Raw genomic sequence first — 20370 nt, forward strand, 5'->3', positions numbered from 1 at the left:
CGTCGGCTCCCTGGTCTGCGAGCTTGACGTCGCTCCGCATCGCCTTCAAGATGTCTGAGTACTTAGTACTTAGTCGGTCTTAATGACGGGCGCGTCACCCTTCTCGCGTTTGGCACCTACCTTCCTACGCCTCTTAAGTTTGGTGTCGCTGCACTCCTGTACATCTAGCAGTTTCTTTTTTTTTCTTTTCCACTCAACAATGGTCGAAGCGATGTCCTTTCCGTGACCCGTCCTAACTTGTGGTTGCTGAGGTCCTATCAATGGTCGCAATCCCCCGTTCCCTTCAATCCGGAACGGGCTGGATTTTGCAGGCGGGTTTCCAATGATTACTTATATCTAATAAGTTATCTTATAATTAGTTAAACTATCCTGACTCACAAAACCTACATCAGATTTTAAGGCGAAGGGAAGGCAAGTATTGTTTTCAGAGAGTTTCCCGAGAGAGATGAAAATCCAACTCGGAAAAACAGCGATTGAAGGCGGGACACATGTTCCGGGGCGGTTCGTGATGCCCTGTTATACCTATAATTTGTTCGAGAACCTCAAAGAAAGATAAATGAATTATTGCGAAGTCGACGGTACGGAAAATTCAAATGCAACTGCGAAAGCAACGAAGGGTAATCAATTACTGATTGTAGAAGATCTGAGATAAACAGTGATTTTGAAACTAGGTGACATACAGGGTGTTAGGCTTGGTGTTAGGTTGTTGAGTGCAAACTTTCTAAGAGTCTGGGAGGACCATAAATGATGAAAAAAAATGTTCTACGTGGATGGGCAAATCTCAGCCATTACGTAGCTATTGAACTTTCCATGTTTTTGACTATGCTTGCCTAAAACTTACTATATATAGTTATAACTTGAAACTTGAAACTTATCACAGTTTTTTACCCCCAATTCGAAAGATTATTAAATTTTCTATCAGTTGAAATCTTTCAACCCGTTTGTTTTGTTAAAAAAAAACTTAGTTCTCTAGAGCAAAGAAGCTCAAAAGTAGTGTCTCCTAGCTGGATTTTGACAATTATCTTTAAAAAATGCGTGATAAACCTAAATTCTTTGTTTGGAACAGTTGTGCTCCTTGCTCAGCTCTACAATTTGTTATTTGACACCAAAGTTGTAGCTCTTGTCGTTTTCTTGCAATTTTGATTTAAGCATCGCATTATGCATAACAAATACGCAAAGGCTCGATTTTGCGTACTGTGCCTCTCCCGCAGCACGCAGCAAGGCGCGTGTGAATGAAATCGACGACGCGCGCTGCTGTTGGTTAATTTGGGATGGTTTTCGTCATTCCCGTGTTCTTTGGAGTCCCATAATGATTTCTGTAGTGAACTGATGATTTGTGTTGAGTATCCCCGGCGCTAAACTGTAAAAATCAATCAAATTTGAAAGCTTAAAAATGTACAGTAATAATCGAATACCGAGAGTAACGAGTCAACTCAGCTGTTGAGAATGCGGTAATTCGGTACCGAACTTGGTAATAAAGTTGCAGACAAACTTTCCATCAAGTATCAAATGAACGACCGAATGAATCAAAGTATTTCGTATTATCTTCACAGTTGTGCATGGCACCACGCTGTTGCCTTATAACCGCAGTTAATATATTTTTCTCTTTCATTCATTTTGTATTTGCTCACGTTCATTGTAGCCAAAACGAGTAGTGAGTAAATGTTGTTCACCTACCGGCTCAGTGGCTCACTTCTCACCGCACTCAATTACTCTATAATCTCTACTCTCTAACTCCAATCGATTTCTTCTCTCCATCTCACGGAACTCACTCTCCAATGAAATCTCTTCAGCTCAGTTTCTCTTCGTGGAGGAATCCTCGTTTCCCAGTTGAAACGAACCGCCACAAAGAGTGCGGGAATATGAAAACAAAAACATCCAGTCTTTTAACGGCACATAAAAGAGCAGATTGCTCGGATCCGTCCCTCGCACCATCCTGTATGCTTCCACCCGCAACGACCGATATACAGATATAGCATCGGCTATGATACCAACTCTCCTGGCGAATCCTCTCATCGCAGATAGATCCCGAGAGTCAGTAATTGCTCTCCCTTCGTTTCATGATAAAGAAGCTGCGGGAAAATTCTGACCGACTCCAACTCACCCACCTCCCACCCCCTGTGCAGATCCTACCTTTTCGCAACTCCACACGCAAATTTCCCTTTTTCGAACCTGTAGAGCTCATCTCTCTAGGTTTTCCTTCCACTCGGCTGCTGGCAGATGGTTTTCTGCTTTGTGCGCGTTTTGGTCCCGAATCTGTGGCGGCCCAGTGCAAGAACATACTGATATTCAGTCAGCATCCATCCTCAGCAAGCAGTCGTTCGTTGCAGCTGGTTTTCGTCCTCGCGTAGTTGAACGATGTACTGAGTCCGCGGTACGGCTTAACAGGTTGCCCCAGAGGCTATTCGCGTAATTCCGTGCCGTTCGACCGCGCGATCCTTGGACTTCCGAAGCGTGGGTTGACCGGCTTTCACTCCCCGTCGTCACCACTGACTGGTGTGGTGTCGCGTCAGTTTGCTTCTGCTGTATGTTTTGCAGACAAAGTGTCGTCACTCGTCGCGGTTCCTCACGTCGTCGGTCTTCGCTCCGTCGGCGGCAGTCCAATTCTTCAGACGTTTGTTTTGATCGCTCGTTTCGTCTTCGGTGCTCGGGAGCGCGTGGTTTCCGAGTGACATTGCAGCACTGCAGCCCAATTATAGCACGTAGTGTGGAGTAAAGCTGAACCACACGGCGATAGTGAAGAAAACGATTCCTTCTGCAATCAATGAGTAATGTGAAACATGTGTTACTGGTATGAAACTTAGAATGTGTTAATAGGATGATTGAAAATTGTCGATTTTCTGCTGGAGTAGGATTTGACAGTGAAATAAGTTTAATCGGTGAATAATTAGTCAAGCGAGCGTTTCCTGTGAATCGTATTACATTGGGGTTCTCCAGGTTGGCTGAAATGAAGTGAAGTGAAACCGCCCACGCGCGGAAAGTGCATTAATTAAAATTCCGTGTTCGGTTGGGACCGACGCCTGGTCGGCCGTAATGTATGCTACAATAGCAATTAATTAAAATTTCATGAGGAAAACAGATTTTTGCAACCACTGTAGTGGATAGAGGTAATTTGTGAAACAATGAAGTGGTACATGTTGGTCAGCATTGTTTGGTGGGTCACTTTCCTGCTCGTGGTGCTAACAGTGGCCTCACCGGATGGATACCTGAAAATGTATCCAGTGCAGTCACAATTCGATCCGTGTTATGACGAGGATAGGCCAAGGCGGTGTGTTCCGGACTTTGTGAATGCTGCATTTGGAGTGCCTATCGTTGCTTCATCCACATGTGGATTGCGAGGCCCCGAGGAAGTTTGTGATAGTCAAGAACTACGCGGTCCGTGCCATCAATGTGACGATACAGTTCCGAGAAAACGATATCCAGCTTCTGCTCTTACAGATGTTAACAATTCTAATAACGTGACTTGTTGGCGATCAGAAGCGATCCCAACACCCATGGGATTCAACGAACCCCCGGATAATGTAACACTTACTCTATCACTTGGTAAAAAATACGAACTAACCTATGTGAGTCTAACATTTTGTCCCGGAGCCGTTAAACCAGATTCCATTGCCATATACAAAAGTGCCGACTTTGGAAAATCGTGGCAACCATTCCAGTTCTACAGTTCTCAGTGTCAGAAAGTTTACGGTAGACCCAATCGTGCTACCATCACTAAAGCCAATGAACAGGAAGCACGCTGCACGGATGCTCACCGCCACATGGGAGAATCTACCGGAATACAGGGTTCAAGAATCGCTTTCAGCACCCTGGAAGGACGTCCATCTGCAGCGGACTTTGATTCTTCACCGGTACTTCAGGACTGGGTCACTGCCACCGACATTCGCGTAGTGTTCCATCGTTTGCAAATGCCTCAAGAATCCATAGAAGACCTATTTTTGCTCGGTTCTCCTCAAGTTCCGCCATCATTCAGGCAGAAGAAATCATCTTTCGGTTACAATGCAATCGATAAATACGAAGAAGCAACCGATTCAACGATTGCCGTTCCAACCGTCCCAACACTGACACACCACTACGCCGTTTCGGACTTTGCCGTTGGCGGACGATGCAAGTGCAACGGACATGCCTCCAGGTGCGTTTTGGGGCGCGATGATGACCTGGTGTGCGACTGTAAACATCATACCGCCGGACGGGACTGTGAACGCTGCAAACCGTTCCACTTCGATCGACCGTGGGGCCGAGCCAATGCACGGGAATCCAATGAGTGTAAAGGTAAGTGGAGTTGGCATTTGATCAGGGAACGGAAATGCTCTATATAAACAATTTATTATTCTAGTTAAAACTGGGATAGTATAAGGTACCCCGGGGGACCTAAAAAAGTGCTAGTTTAGCTTTGCCATGCCAAAAATTTCTGAACATAAGTAATTTGTTAATTCCAATCCAATGGTTTTAAAATACATTATTGGTGTACATATTTCTTGATATTAACGTGCATTAAAATTGTTTCATAATTTTAACATTCAATATATTATGCATATAATGAAAAGTGTAACCGATCTTCATTTACTTGGTTTCATGGGGCAAGTGGGACCTATCTGGAATTTTTGATCAAATGGCTCATAGTTGCTACATTTAAGGTAGCATATATTATGAATATCTACTAGTAACTATGTTTAGAGGTTTATGTTGGAAGAGTTTTGTGTATCGTGCATAAATTACGTAACACATAAAATAACGAATCACTAGGTAAAAAGGTAATTTAACTTTAGCAGCTCGTGCAAAACAGATTTTTTTATTCAAAAAGCGTCATAAAGTTAAATGAAGAAAGATTTTATAACTTTTTTCATATTACAAAGTTGATTAATCTCGCCAAAAGGAAATCTGGACTTTCAAGATTTTCAGCAACATCTTCTTCCTTACATAATCTTACGATCATTAGATAATGAATTTTTAAATCGTGAACTTCGAATAGGTTGTTTTTCTATTTTTTTTTTCTTACTTTATGGTCGGCTCCTCAACACTCAGCATGAGTATGCAGCATAAAACGAAAAATTAATAGAAGATGTTTAAAGGAAAATATGAAATATACATGGTTTCAAAAAAACTAAGTTTTATCCAAGATTTCACCATTTTAAACAACAACTTTATCACTGAAACAGAGGTAATTAAGTTTAGTTCAACGATTGATTACTGAAGGCGCCGATTTTTGCTTCACTTTTGTGTAAATTTCGACTTGACCAAATATATTTTGCTCTGATGCGGGACACAGTTTTACTAAACCAGGATCGACTACCTGGAAAGCCAGCGACTTCTAGGGAATTTATTTCTGGGCTTGGAAAATCAGAGAAAGTCAGGGAATTTCACGGGGAATTTGGTTGATGATCAGGGAAGTTTTTCACGACACTCAGGGAACGAAGTATTAGATCTCAACAAGTAAATTATGGAATTTGGAAAACTAGCTTAAGATTTATTTTTTTTCTAAATGTCTGATGTTTTTTCATGGAAAATTTCTGCCAAAACATTGAAAAGATAGCTGGAGAAAATTCACGAATGAGTTTTTGACAAAACTATGGGAATTTTTTAGTTGCATTCAAATGTAAAGTACTGGTGGAGTACTGGAGAATATTTTCCAAAACATTTCTTGGAACGTATTCTGAAACAATTCTCCAATATTTTCATCACAAATATGAAATGTATCTTTATCAAACTTTATAAGAATATACGTTTCTGAAAAAGATATTTGTTTCCTGGAATTCTTTCAATTTGTAGCTGAAAAAATCTACCACCGGTGGAGTTTCCAGAGTGATCCACCATATACTTCTATAGAAGGCTCTGACAAGGGGAATCCTGGAGGTAATCTCCCACGAATCAAGTAGTCATGTAGGCATGTTTCTCTTAGGAGTTTATCTGACGGGTTCTAACAGATATTTCTACAAGAAAGCCCTGTGGATTGTTACTGGAAATTCATTTCAAATTTTTGAAAAAAAAAAAATATGAACAAAAGTTCTGGTGAGACATTTTTATATTCACTTGCAGAGATTCAAAAATGTTCAGTCAGCTGTCAATTAATCCACTTCAGTGTGAAGTGCTTATGAAAACCTGTTTCGTCCAGCGGTTGAAAAGGCCCCACGTTGTGTTTAATTCCCCCGGAGGAAAAGGTAACGACGAACTACTTCTTACACGTTCAACTACTTTCGATTACGTTTTATTGCGCACCACAGAGAGGCAGTGCTCCTGCTCTGTGGTGGTTCGATTCAACTTACAACTAACATTACATACGGGATGAGCTGCCGCTTTTATAAGCGGCAGCGATAGTACGGACAATGCATACAAAGCGCAATGCGCTAAAGGCGAGCAACACGCAGCCCAGAACGGCGATGATAATGCCGTTGGGCTGCTTGCTACTAGCAGCAGAAGAAAGCGGAGACAAAACGACACAAATTGAATGCACACCGCTGCGCCGCTGATGCTGCTTAGCGCGCCTGGGTGACGCCGTTCATGTGCTGCGCCAACAAAACCAAATTTTACCTTCATCCTTCTCTCAACAACTCTGCCTTTACTTTATACAATACCAGATTTAAATCCTCAACATTGTAAAACAATTGTAAGCCTGGTTAAACTTTGTTTTTGCCATTTACATTTGTCTAAAGATTGATTTTCAGAAGAACAGAAACAATTCAACATGTTTGTCAAGAAAACGACATTTTAGCCGATTGTTGAAATCCGGGAGATTTCCGGGACACTTTGTAGTGCGGGACGACTAGCTTGAATCCGGGGCTGTCCCGCACAATCCGGGACGTCTGGTCACTTTAAATAGGCTGAAGAAAGCGAAATCAATTGTGAAATTGTGTTTTTTTACTCTTATAGGTCTCACTTGCCCCAGATGTTGAAATGCACTGGGGCAAGTGAGAGCAGTAAACTAATGATAACAAATGACAACCAATTGCAACTTTTCTGCCTAAAATCATTTGCAAGAACTCCAAATACTATCCTTAAGGCGAAACTGGAAGCATTTCCTCACTTTTTAGTTTTTGATTTTTTATTAAATAACGAAGCAATATTTTCAAAATCGGTTTTCGTGCACATGTAGAGTATGGATCAAGGTATCTTCTGATTTTTTTATGTAGTGGAAAATGTTTTTGGTTTTTGCAGAAACCATTTTTGAACAAAATTTCACAAAAAAATGGTTTTTGTAAAAATGGAAAACATTTTCCACCTCAAAAAAATTCAGTAGATACCTTGATCCATACTCTACATGTGCACGAAAACCGATTTTGAAAATATTGCTTCGTTATTTAATAAAAAATCGAAAACCGAAAAAATGAGAAAATGCTTCCAGTTTCGCCTTAAATCGAAAAAGTATTTCTTTATATGTTATTCTACTTTAGAAAAAAGAATGTAGTAGAGGCCATTAATCTCACTTAGTGAATTGAAAATGACATGTGTTCAACAATAATATATATGGTGTCTTTATGGCGTAAACAATATATTTTTTTGTATTCCAAGAATTCGTTGGTGAGATACCAATGTTTCCCATGAAGAATGTTACCCTTAAAAAAATAAAAAAATAATAACAGGTGTAGGTCTCACTTGCCCCGGATTCTCACTGGCCCCCGGGTACCTTACCTAAGTTTCAGCTCAAAATAAAACTTACTTTCTCATCCAAATAATGATTTATAAGGGCCCATATAGCCGAGGCGGTAAACGCACGGGTATTCAGCATGACCATGCTGAGGGTGACGGGTTCGATTCCCGGTCGGTCCAGGATCTTTTCGTAAAGAAAATTACCTTGACTTCCTTGGGCATAGAGTATCTTCGTGCCTGCCACACGATATACACATGCAAAATGGTCATTGGCAGAGGAAGCTCTCAGTTAAAAACTGTGGAAGTGCTCATTGAACACTAAGCTGAGAAGCAGGCTTTGTCCCACTGAGGACGTTACGCCAAGAAGAGGAGAGGAGGAATCTGGTCCATGGGATATTTTTTCGGCAAATCAAAGTAACAAAATCACTTACATCAACATACTTTACCCTCGAGCAGTCGCGTCTTTAACTACTTGCAGCGACGCCGCGCTCGCGGTGTGTACCACATGCGTGCATTTTTTTATGGTGCGTGTACTCAGTACACGACGTGACCGCTCCCGGGTTAAAGTAAAATAATGATCAAACTACTTCAAAACCGAACGGATGGGTCATTTTCAAAACACTGAAAATTCGACCATCGCGCAACAATAATGACAATGTCGCAACCTGTATTTGTTGCGACAAAACAACCCATGCGACATAAGTTTGTCCCAACTTGAAAATAATGGGATTAACATCGTATACCGCGAGTTTAGAGATTTTCAAGCCTTGCATTGCGATTTTCGAACGGTAACTTCGAGTCGGTAAACACTGCAACTCTGGTGAAGCTCTATCATCAAACAGTTTCGACTTTGGGTTAATAATAATTGATTATTCACGAGTTGAAAAGTACGCAACAAATTCAGCTTCCGTTTTGTCTGCAACAAAAAATTTCGAGATCATGTCATTATCTGTCACCAGTAGGGATAATGACTAATCGTCGCACCTTGTTTGTTGCTTGTTTTGTGCCTCTTTTGTCTGACAATTCTCTTCACTGGATCAGGCTAACACAAACAGTTGGCCTCAATAAGTTAAGGTGAATATAGAACAAAGCCACACCTTGAATTTTTGAAAGCACAAATCGGAGGAACCAAACATCGCATCGAGCTGAAAAGTTGATCGATTGGTCACCCACTGGTGGTGACCAATCGATCAACTTTTCAGCTTAATGCGATACTTGGTTCTTCAGATTTGTGCTTTTGAAAATTCAAGGTATGGCTTCGTTCTATATTCACCTTAAGAACAAAATAATTGTAAATGAGGATCAAGAAAATGCTGGTTTTTGCTAAACAATATTTATTTATTACCATTTACTTTCAAAACGCCACAATCTTGTAAGTTGAAATTCTCCCTAAAAGTTTTATGAAAATGTTCGTTTTACTGAAAGTGTTATTTAAGATTCGCTATCTAAGAAAATCAATGAAATGTTCAGCCAGTGGGAAATATCCTAAGATTAGCATAAATCGCATGGTGATAAGCACCACGGAGTGTGATACTCGTTCTAATTCGGATTTTTTTTAAATCCGTGTATGAATTTAAAAGTGGTATTCACTAAACAGATTAAATAACTGCGTAAGCCGTGATTATCTGAATATTGAAATGTTTCATGAAATTGCGAAGAAATAATCAAAGATAGCCTTGGTGATGGCGACGTTTAATCAGTTTAATCAGTTTAAGCTGTTGAGTGAATCCCCTAAATATCAGTTCAGTCTGGTATTGACCCATGCAACCATAAAAACACAGACAATTAGACGTAACTCGTAGAGGAAATTCAACAACAATTTTTACCCGGTTTCTTTTTCATGAGCACACTACCACCTGTCGGTATAACCGCCCGAGACACTGTGAATTTCGATTTGACGTTTGCCTAACACGCACACTACTACACAAATCGCCTGTAATTTTCGTTTGCATTATTCAGCAACGTGTACACTTGCAAACGTCAAAGCGATCGAACACTAGCGCCTCTGGTGGAGCGGAAATCAAATAAAATTCGAATTGATCGTTAAATGCATGTGCAAGCCGTTTTGAAGAGTGTTACGTCTGTTTGTCTGTGATACAAAAGTGTGCATGAAAACATGATCGTTTGAGAAGGATTGTGATCACTGTTTTTGTTTCGGTCTGCACTGAATAATTTCAGACCAACCAAATAGGCCCTTTTGTGTATTTTGTTAGACAGATCGTTGAATAAGGGGAATCGGATTTCTATAGGACACGGGATTATTGAGCTATAGACTTTGTCAGAACTTATAGAATTTTCTAAAATCTTTCCGCAATTTCTGGGAATTTTATCAAAATTTTGTCATTGAAGTCTACCATAAGCTCTGCACGTAGATATGCCAGAAACTCGTTCAATAGTGTCTTCAGAATATCTTTTATAATTTCTTCAAAAATTCAGATATTTCCGAGGTTTTATTTTTTCAAAAATCCTCGAGGAAATCTGCCATAAGCCTGCCATTTGCTATTTTCTGCAATTACTCAAGTAGTTCTGCATATTTGTACTTGATGGGCTACAACTCTTAGTCCATTCAATTAAAGAGTCTTAGTCCATTCAATCAACCTTTCAGGACGCGCGCCATCAAGCAACCGAAACTGCACCGCGCTCGCGCTGTATACGACGAGCGAGATTTTTTGGTAGTGTTGTACTTTTTACAACAGCACGCGTGCTGAAGGGTTAAAGAGTCTACGCTGAATGGAACATTCGCCCTCACTGGTCTCGGTACACGATTGATCCACGCTTTCAGTCGCCCAGAACGAACAACAAAAAGTCAACGTGTGCGCGGCCTACCACGAAGTCGACGGCCCCTCTAATGAATATGGTTTTAGCTTGTCATTCCTCCGGCAAACGAGCTACGTACCCAGCCCACCGTAGCTTACCGTGTTTTATTCGTTTCACTATATCCATCTCTTTATATGCTTGGTACAATTCGTAGTTCACCTTGGACCACAGCTGGTATCTCAGACCGATAAAGGCACGTAGCAGTCGCAATCCGTCGTCTCACCTCGCGGGTAACATCATTATCGCACTTCACCAAAATATCAAGATGAACACATTCATCCACCACATCAAATCGACCGACGTTGGCCACCAGCAATCATGTACTTGGTCTTTGTGGTGTTAATCGTAAGTCCAGACCCCTCTTAAAAGGTATAAACGCCTCTTCTATGGTCACGCGATCGTTTCCGATGAGGTCGATATCGTCTGCGAAGCCGAACTGCTCTCACTACCTGGCAGCCACCATTGTTTTCTCTATCAACAAGTTACCATTACGGTCTTTGCACTTGACGATTGTAGTAGCTCTTATATTACAGTGTAGACTGTGTTGAACATTTTGATGGCCGACTGATTTGGACATCAACTAAATCAGTAGCGTCGTTCAAGAACGCTCTCCATTCTGGTAGCCGCGCAGTAGAGACGTGTTGCTAACTAGGAGATTCCTTTTTAGCCGATTAAGGTTTAGGTTAAGGGTTACAAAAGTTCTACAAATAGTTCAACCTTTATAAAAACATATTGAACTATTTACAAGGGTGTACTGTGACCAACGTAAAAGTATTGCTCCAGAAATTATGCCACTAGTTCCTAAAAAAAGCATTTTCAGAAGTTGCTTGGAATTCCTCCAATGATTCTTTGAAGAGTTCCATCATAGTTTGACCCAAAAGTTTTAACACAAACTTGCCAAGATGTTATCATAAACTTTTGTTCATAGTTAAAAATTCTTCATAAATTTTTTTCTTGATTTTAGTTAGGAAGTTTTTAGAAGCTACTGCAACGACGTTGTGCATTAGTTCTTCATGTACATAAACTGTTGTTCCTTCACATGTTTTCATTCCATCATCCATGTTCATCGAAAAAAAAACAAATTCTAGCAAGAATTCAAATAATTCGCCCAGGAACTCCCTCACAAAATTATCCAGAGTTTCTTCAAAAAAAATCTAGGAATTTCTCTAATGATTCGTCTACGATTTCATTCGGTCATTAGGCCATAGTTCGTTAGGCTGAAGTATTCTAGGCCATATGGGTCATTAGACCGACAGAGTTTAAAGTAAAAAACGGATAGCATAGTTGAATGCTTTTAATATGTCATATGCATATATGTACCACACAAGAAAAGTTAAAAGAAGGAAAAATCCTATAGAACAGCTAGTAGTGTGACTGCCCAAAATCATAGTTCAAGAAACATTAGAATGCTCTAAATGCGAGAGATGTCGCAGGTCGTCTAAAGCCTTCTGAAAGTTCAAAAAAACATTTTACCATCATTTCAAGACCAACAATTGAAAAGGCCGCATCAACATTCTGAACTCCACCAACACACCTCACCACCACTAACAGAAAGCGCAAATATCAAGCTTTCTGATAGTAGTGGTGAGATGAGTGGGTGGATCCCAGAAGTGAACAGAAACGTGTGTGTTTACACAATGTTGATGCGGCCTTTTCAATTGTTGGTCTTGATTTATGAAGGAAATTAAAATTTCGGCCTACTGACCCAATCGGCCTAATGAACTTCGGCTAAGCATACTTCGGCTTAATATCCTAAGGCCTCATGAATGAAATCCTTCTCAGGAATCCTCTAAAAACTTCTATAACGATTCTCCCAAAAATTTCCTCTAGGATTCATTTCTTCAAGAGTTCCTTCAAGTATTATTCCAGGAATCCATTAAAGAATTCTTCCGAAGAGTTGTACATTCCTCATAGAATTCCTAGAGGAACTCCTTTGAAGAGACGAGCCAGCCAAGGGCTGAAAGTTTCTATAATAAAGCTAGATCAAACCAATCAGCTCCTTTAAGAATTGCTTCAGATATGTTATCTTGGATTCCTCCAGGAAATCCTGTTGGGATCATCCAAGAGTTTTTGCAATGATTCATCAGAGAATTCGCTCAAGGATTCCTTCAGGATTTTTTTCAAAGATTTCTCCGGGAATTTCTTCAAGAATTCCTCCAAGATTTCTCCGAACTCATTCAAGGTTCTGCCTGGAATTTTTTCATAGATTCCTTTAAAACTCATATTAAGATTCATTCAGAATTTCTCTAAAGATTTCTTCAGGACTTCCTTCAAGGATTAACCAAGGATTTTTTTTCCAAAGATTTCTTCGGGGTTTTTTTTCAATAATGCTTTCAGCAATTTCTTTCGATTTGATTTCTTCGAGGAATCCATCATTCTGGAAGTTCATCTTGAATTCCTCCAGAGATTCTTTCATGGGGTTCTCTTCCCAAATTTTCTTTAAGAACAAACTCTGCAAAAGCTTTTCACAATTACTCCCAGAATGCTCTCGGCAAATATCTTCCAAGAGAAATTCACGAAGAAATTCCTGAAGCAATCATTGAAGGAACTTCTAGATTTCTAGAAGAATCCTCAAAGGATTTTCTGGACGATTATTAGTGGAATGTGTGAAAAGCTTCCTGGAAAACTGATGGGGATCTATGAAACAATTGAGGATTTGAAACAATACACATAAAATACACCTCTTTGACAAAAAATCGCTTAGAGTAAATAAGGCTCATTTGTTTTTACTTAACGCGATAGTCAGGGTAATGCACATACGTCAACGATCGTTTACACTACCGTGAAAACCGACTTTCCCACGAAAGTTATCGCGCGCTTCTGATTTCGCATTCAATATTCGCGTCCCCATCTCTCTACCGTGAAAACCGACCGACTCACGGAAATAGTCGCGCGTTTCCTACAGTATTGAACTTAGAGTATACGGAGAATAAACTTTTTCGAATTATGTATTTTACTAAGAGTAGTCCCATGTGTTCCCTGTGATCGACAGCCGTTGAGGTAATTAAGCCAATTATTTTAAATTTGCTCAATGATTGTTGTGAACTGCAATCACTTTCTTCTAACATTTTTATCGCTTCAATATTAGGCCTGCACCATGTAAAGATTGCCCTGCTAGCCTAATGGCTATGCTCTTTCAGGGTCGCCATTGCCATGCTCAGGAGGACTGCACGACCGTTTTATCCAACGATAATTGACAAAGAAACAACAGAATAACCAGAAATAGAACAAACAAGGACATCTTTCGATAAAGTGGAACAAAACAAATAATTAAGCTTAATAATACTTTATTATCCTAAAGACAAATACAAAAAAAGGGGGGGTTGGGTTCGTTGCGGCCGTTTTCTGCATGCAAGTGTGGGTGTGTGAGGGAGAAGGAATGCTTGTTGTTACTTGCCCGATCATTATCTCCGATCGGCGTGGGTTACTGCTGGTCCTTCCAGGTGGTCGGTGGGGTTCTTGAAGTGTTTTAGCGGAGATCCCTGGGTTTCCTTGACGTGTGTCCAGTATAAGGCTCCGTCTTACCGTTGAACTGACGTCCCACATGCTCGCCAGCGGGGCCATAGCCTATCGGATATTGAGCCTAGCAAGCGGGGGTAAACCCACCGGACCCTGCTAGGCTCGCACCTCAATGACGCAGACTATGGCTCACCCGGGGCGTGTGGCGTGACGATAACTTAGGGGGCTCGCCAGCCACCAGCACAAAAGGGCTCGCCAGCTCCGATTCAGCTCCTACCACGAGGTGTTCTTCGTCTGGTCTCGCGAGGTAAGCCGAACTTTCCGTCCTCGCTTGGTCGTAGGTTTTATCACGAAAATGTGGTCCAATCCTTTCGTTGGGGGGGTTGATAGGGGTGCGTGTCACCACTCACTCGCACGGGTCTTTACTAGCTCTTGCGGAGGTCATTCGGACACGTGTTCCGCGTTCACTTTTTCCGAAATATGAAAACCGGAGCTCTAGAACTTGCGACCGCTCACAATTGTGGTCAATAATACCTTTCTCCCCGTTCCTTTTCCATTCCTTCTCCACTCCCGTCCTCACACTCTCCTTTTCCCTCCCCACACTTTACATGTGTCATTTATCATGTGTAACAACACTGAAGATATTTTATCCAATACAAATGCGTATAACAGTTTGGGGGGTATGCTTTTATAGCGTTTTTTTATATTTAAATTTACGCCACGGAAAATATTCCTCTACTATTTTAACTACAAAAAAACAACTCCTGTTTATGGAAAATATAATGTCTTAGATTCTTTTATTAAGGGTCATAATGTTGTTTCCGGCTTTGTCGGTAACAACCAGAACTGCAAGATTAATTTGCAGATATTACGGACTCAAGGAGTCCTCATGAAAACGCATTGGCGAAATTACCCCAACTTCTTCTAATATGTAAAAAAAAACTCGGAATGATCTCACCCAGTTCCATGTCGTCGGATGACCGCAACCACTCCTTCACTCCTTCAATTTTCTGCAATACTGTTTGCTACCAAGTGTGCATCCATTTTTATCACTTCACGAGGAAGGAAAATGTGCACCTGCCCCAAACACGTGTAACTTTTCGCTTTATTCTTCGAACAATGCAACGCGACCGAGATTTTCATTGAAACTGCCCCAAACACGCGTTATTTTTTCACTTTTTCCTTCGAACAATGCCTCCCAATCGCGATCCCCATCGCTACTCTGTTTACTGCTCAGATCAAAATCGACCAAAAAGTTCACTTAAATTCTTTTGCATCTGAACCTCTGAATTAAATGAAATTTGCAGGTGAAACCTGAAAAAGATTGTCAGAGCAATCTTTTACGAATTTTTGGAAAATTCCTCTGAATTCTTGGAAACGAAAATCCTAGAAGCTGCTTAAAATTGCTGGTGTAATCCATGAATCCATGGTTCTAAGGTGAGTTTTTTTAGCAATATATCGAAAAATCCTTGAAGAAGTTCCTGGTAGAATTTTTGAAGGAATCTCGGTGTAACTGATTAATGTAATTCGTGATGGGAACTCTTCAGGAATTCCTGAAGTTATCATTAAAAAAAAATCCCGGAGAATCCTTCAGGGAAACCCTGGAAGCAAACTTCATGAAAACTTTGAAGGTTATCTTGAAATAATTCTTGGAGGTTTCTTTAAAGAAATTTCTTGAGATTTTTTAGAAGAATAACTGGAGAAATCTTTGCAGTAATTTTCTGAAGTTATCATTCAAGAAATTCCTGGACAAATCTTGAGGAAAATTCCGGGAAAAATACTACAAGAAAATCTCGAGATGTTCTTGAAATAATTCCTAAAGGATTCTTCAAAGAAATTTCCTGAGAATTTTTTTTTATAAATTCCAGGAGAAATCTCCAGGAGAAATTTCTTGAGGAATCCTTCGGAATTCTGTCAACAAGATCTGGTCGAGACTCAAAAAAACTAGTGAATATAAAATATTTTTCTACAAAGATTCTCCAAGTTTTCTAGAGGTTTCTTCAGGGTTTTTTTCCAAGGGTATCTCCTTTTTTTTGAAAATGCCTCCAGGAGTTTACCAGAAACATTTCATGTGATCACTCCAAGGGATCTATCAAGACATTTGAAAGAAGTATTCCAGAAATTTCTCCAAATATTTCTTCCAATTTTTTTCAAATGATCTCCCGTTTTTTTCCAAGGATGCCGTCAATAACATTTTATTACGATTTCTCCAGGTGAGTGGACAGTGAACCTTTTTTTAACCATCACACCGGTTAAAACACGTGATTTTCAATCCGAAGACTTGGGATCAAATACCACCGTCGAAAAACTCGCAAAAATGTGAGTTCTTTCTTCATGAGGTAAAGCTATGGGTGCCGAGGTGAACTAGCCACGGGTTAAAAATTTCGTTAATGAAGATAAAAACAAATTTTCTTCCAGGAATTTTTTCAAGAATGTGTCCACCAATTTTGCCTAGGATTTTTCCAAAAAATATCCTTACAATGCATTCAGTAGTATTTTTTTTAATATTTCTTGATACTTTGTTTAAAGGTTTCTTTTGGGATGTCTTTGTAGATTCCTTCTGGAATTCGTCCAGAGATTTCAAGTGAAATTTCTCCGAAATTTTTTGAAGGATTTCTGCTGAAAATTCCTTATGCAATTATTCTGATATTTCTTCTTGGATTTCTCTGAGAATTTCGTAAATGATTTCTTTCTAAATTTCTCCTAGGATTTGTTCTTAAATTCCCTTGACGATCGGTAAAGAATATTTGCATAATGCCTTTAGGAGTTTTTAAGGGTTTCTTCTACGATATACGATCAAAAAAATAAAGTATCTCTTCTGGGACTTGTCTTGTCTGTATTTTATTAGAGTTATTTGCTCAGCTGTCTGAAACAAGTTCAGATTACTAAAATTCAGAAAAAAATGTCATCAAGGCAAGCCTTTATGTAAAGGTTACCTAACATTCGGTGGTTTCCTATCGAGCAATATTTTGTTCCTTCTCATTACAAGTTTGTTCAGTATGTTTCAGATATACAGGGGGTGGCCAAAATGTTTGGGATAGGCAACTTTTTTTTTTTTACTCACAAAAAAGTTCAACTTGCTCTAACTTTTTATAGAGTGCATCAAATTTTGTCTTTTTTTTACAACACAGGCACTTTTCAAACGTTGAAAAAAGTTATGATGGATTGACACTTTTTGGATCTTTCTCGAAAAAATGTAGTTTTTTCACATCTATGTCATTAAATTTTATTTTTGATATTAAATTTTTTTTACTTCTGTTTTTAAGATATCTATAATTAGATATATTAGAACTCATTTAGATTAAAGGAAGAACACATTTTGTATTTTTTTGTGTGGTATTGCAAATTGACTCATTTTCCTCTATATGGGTAAAAATGTCAAATCATCATAACTTTTTTCATCGTTCAGTACCTATGTTTTGAAGAATTTTCAAGCATTAATATATTGTTGATAATCGTTCAAAATTTCATTCAATTCGGTTCACTGGTCTTCGAGATATGACAGTTCAAAAATTAGTTGTCTTAAAAATAGTGTTTTGCGAGAACGGTTCGAGCAGCACGAAAGATTAACTAATCAAACTCTAATTTGTACCAATGATGCACAAATAATAGGTTGAAAGCTTTTGATGCACTCTATGAAAAGTTACAGCATGTTGAATGTTTTTGTGACAGAAAAAAAAGTTGCCTATCCCAAACTTTTTGGCCAACCCTGTACCAGCAAATATGGTATATGCCAAAATCTATCGAAAAGTGTAGAAAAGTGTAGCGATTATTTAAATGTTAAAAGCGTTTTTTTGGCATGTTTTATTTCATTATTATTTAATAATATTCCTTCTGCAAGGTTGTTCAGTAGTATTATGGCGCTTGTGGTGAATGTTTTGGTAGGAATATCCACCGCTAATTCTTGCAGGAATATTCCCTTGGAGGAATTTATGAATGAATGTTTAAAAGGATAGAAAAAAGCATTTCCATAATGAGTCATTGGTGTAATTGTCGATAAAATTTGTAAAGAAACCTTTCGATAAATACTTGTAGTAATTTGTTTTCGAACACAGAGCGTCCAAAATGAAATCCAAAGGGACATCAAAACACTTTGTTTCGCGGTTGAACTAAACATTTTATTTACTCTAACAAAACAACTACACTTTATTTGGTAGTACATAACTATTTCGATCGGCTGATATGCATACACAGATTATCTATGCTGTAGTTAATTGTAGTTAATTGTAGACTGAGTGACCACATACTAAGAAATTTCGAAGAAATTGGAATTGGATTGAAAAGTTTAATTTTAATACTAGAACTTAATTAATTACTGAGATCCTTCGGAATTTCTAATGGATTTTCCCTGATGGAGAATCCTTTAAGGAACTTGTGATGCATTGGCTGAAGTAATTTGCTAAGAATGTCTTAAAGAATCTCCCTTTTGGATTCTCTGGAGAAATTCTCAAGGGAGAAAATGTATGTTGGATTTTAAACTTAAGTTCGACCTTGCGGGAATTCCCTATCATGAATGATCTGTATACTGTACAATTGAATTCATATTAGTAGTTGAAGTTGAGAGCTCCGACAGATCAAAGGCGACGTGATCTAGTCGGTGAAATATAATTGGTGAATTGAAATGTGTTTTCGTATTCTATGACCAGAGATGATGGTTCATAGGAGTGGTTTACTTGGGATCCCAACATGTATATGAAATAATCTTTCAACAAATCCTTGGGGCAAAGTTCCTCAAAGAATTAAAAGAGGAGGTCATGGAAAAAATCATGGAGGAATTGTTGAAGAATTCCTTAGAGGATTGACAGGAAGAATACGTGGGATATTTCTTATGGATTTTTTTCAGAAATTCCTGGAGGAATCCTTTGAAAATTATTGGAAAAAAAATCTCTAGAGGAATTCCTTTCAGGAATTACCGTAGGAATCTTTAGAGTATTTTTTGTAGGAATCATCGGAAGCCTTTTTTAAGAAATCCTTGGAGAAGTTGCTGAAGAATTCTCCAACCACAATTTCTAGAGGAACTCTAAGGGAAATCTCTCGAAGAACTCGTGTTTAGGATAGAGACGAACCAGCCAAGGGCTGAAAGTGTCTTTAATAAAGACAAATCAATCAAATCAATCGAAGAACTTTTGGAGGAATATTTGAATATTTGACTGGAGGATCATCAGTAAGAATTCACGTAGGAATCGTTGAGAAAACTCTCGGAGAGATCTCTGGAAGAACTTCTAGTGAGCTCCCTAGAAGACCTACAAGAGAAATACTTTTAATATCTCTAGAAATATTCCCTGAAAGTACTCCGTGGCCATCCATAATAAACAAACAACCTGTAAGACATGTACAAAATCCTGTAAACAAATTTAAAAGCCGCGGTTCAATTACATATAATATTTTCCACTTGAGAGCCAAGGACTTCTCGACAACTTCGCTAATGAGTGATGATCCGAACTTCGTAGAACAGCAGAATAATGAGATTTAAAATATCAAACAGCTCGTAGTAGTGAAATTGTGCATACAATTTTACACCATTAGAGAATCATGAACAACTTTGCTGAACATACGAGCTGTGCAGGTGTTCTGGATCATGATAAGAAACATTTAAAATTACCCAATATCATTACGTAATGGTGGAGTTGCTTACCTCATTTTCCACCTTCCAAAGTCATAAGCTTTCTGTACAAATTTGATGAAGACATGAGCTTTTTTGGTAGTTCACATAATAAAGGATATCACTCTCTCTCTCTCTTCTTGGCGTAACGTCCTCATTGGGACAAAGCCTGCTTCTCAGCTTAGTGTTCTATGAGCACTTCCACAGTTATTAACTGAGAGCTTCTTCTGCCAATGACCATTTTGCATGCGTATATCGTGTGGCAGGCACGAAGATACTCTATGCCCAAGGCAGTTAAGGAAATTTGCTTTACGAAAAGATCCTGGTCCGACCAGGAATCGAACCCGTCACCCTCAGCATGGTCATGCTGAATACCCGTGCGTTTACCGCCTCGGCTATATGGGCCCTTATAAAGGATATCAACAATTGTGTATTTTCAAAACACAATGACGCCATACAGCGGTTAATTTACGCACTAAACACTACCAAAAAATGATTAGTTACACATTGCATTTAAAAATTACTACTAAGTTTGTTATAATGTTGATGTAATGATGATCAAATCACATATTTATTTATTGTAACTGGCTTTGTTAGAACCTTGAAATAATACAAACTAGTTTTCGTACCGATTCCAACAAATATATCTAAATATAACAAACCTTGATAAAGATATCAACCGTTGATATAATTATGTTATGTTTTTGTTATGCCTTTCTGATCGGGGGTAATACGCACTACCGGGGGTAAAACGCCCTAACATAAAAAAAAACGGCGCGATAACTCGATGGTTGGCGTCTCTTTGTCAAATTCTTAAACTATCTCTCCAATCATCCTAATCATGGTTATTTGACCACGTTTGCTTAGTGGGTGCATATTACCCTAGCTGCCCATATAGCCTTCTTGAT

At 39.1% G+C, this 20370-nt stretch overlaps 1 protein-coding gene across 1 annotated transcript in view; it reads left to right on the plus strand.

The window, feature by feature from the left end:
* Nucleotides 1-1794: 1794 nt before the first annotated feature.
* LOC109425357 (netrin-B-like) overlaps nucleotides 1795-20370 on the plus strand; it is a 193767-nt gene continuing 175191 nt past the window's right edge. Inside the window, exon 1 of the mRNA XM_062845598.1 lies at nucleotides 1795-4272. Within this exon, the coding sequence (XP_062701582.1) occupies nucleotides 3123-4272 (1150 nt within the window). The 5' untranslated portion in view covers nucleotides 1795-3122. The remainder of the gene's footprint in view (nucleotides 4273-20370) is intronic.

The sequence above is a fragment of the Aedes albopictus genome, chromosome 1 (assembly GCF_035046485.1).
Source record: "Aedes albopictus strain Foshan chromosome 1, AalbF5, whole genome shotgun sequence".
NCBI classification, from domain to species: Eukaryota; Metazoa; Arthropoda; class Insecta; order Diptera; family Culicidae; genus Aedes; species Aedes albopictus.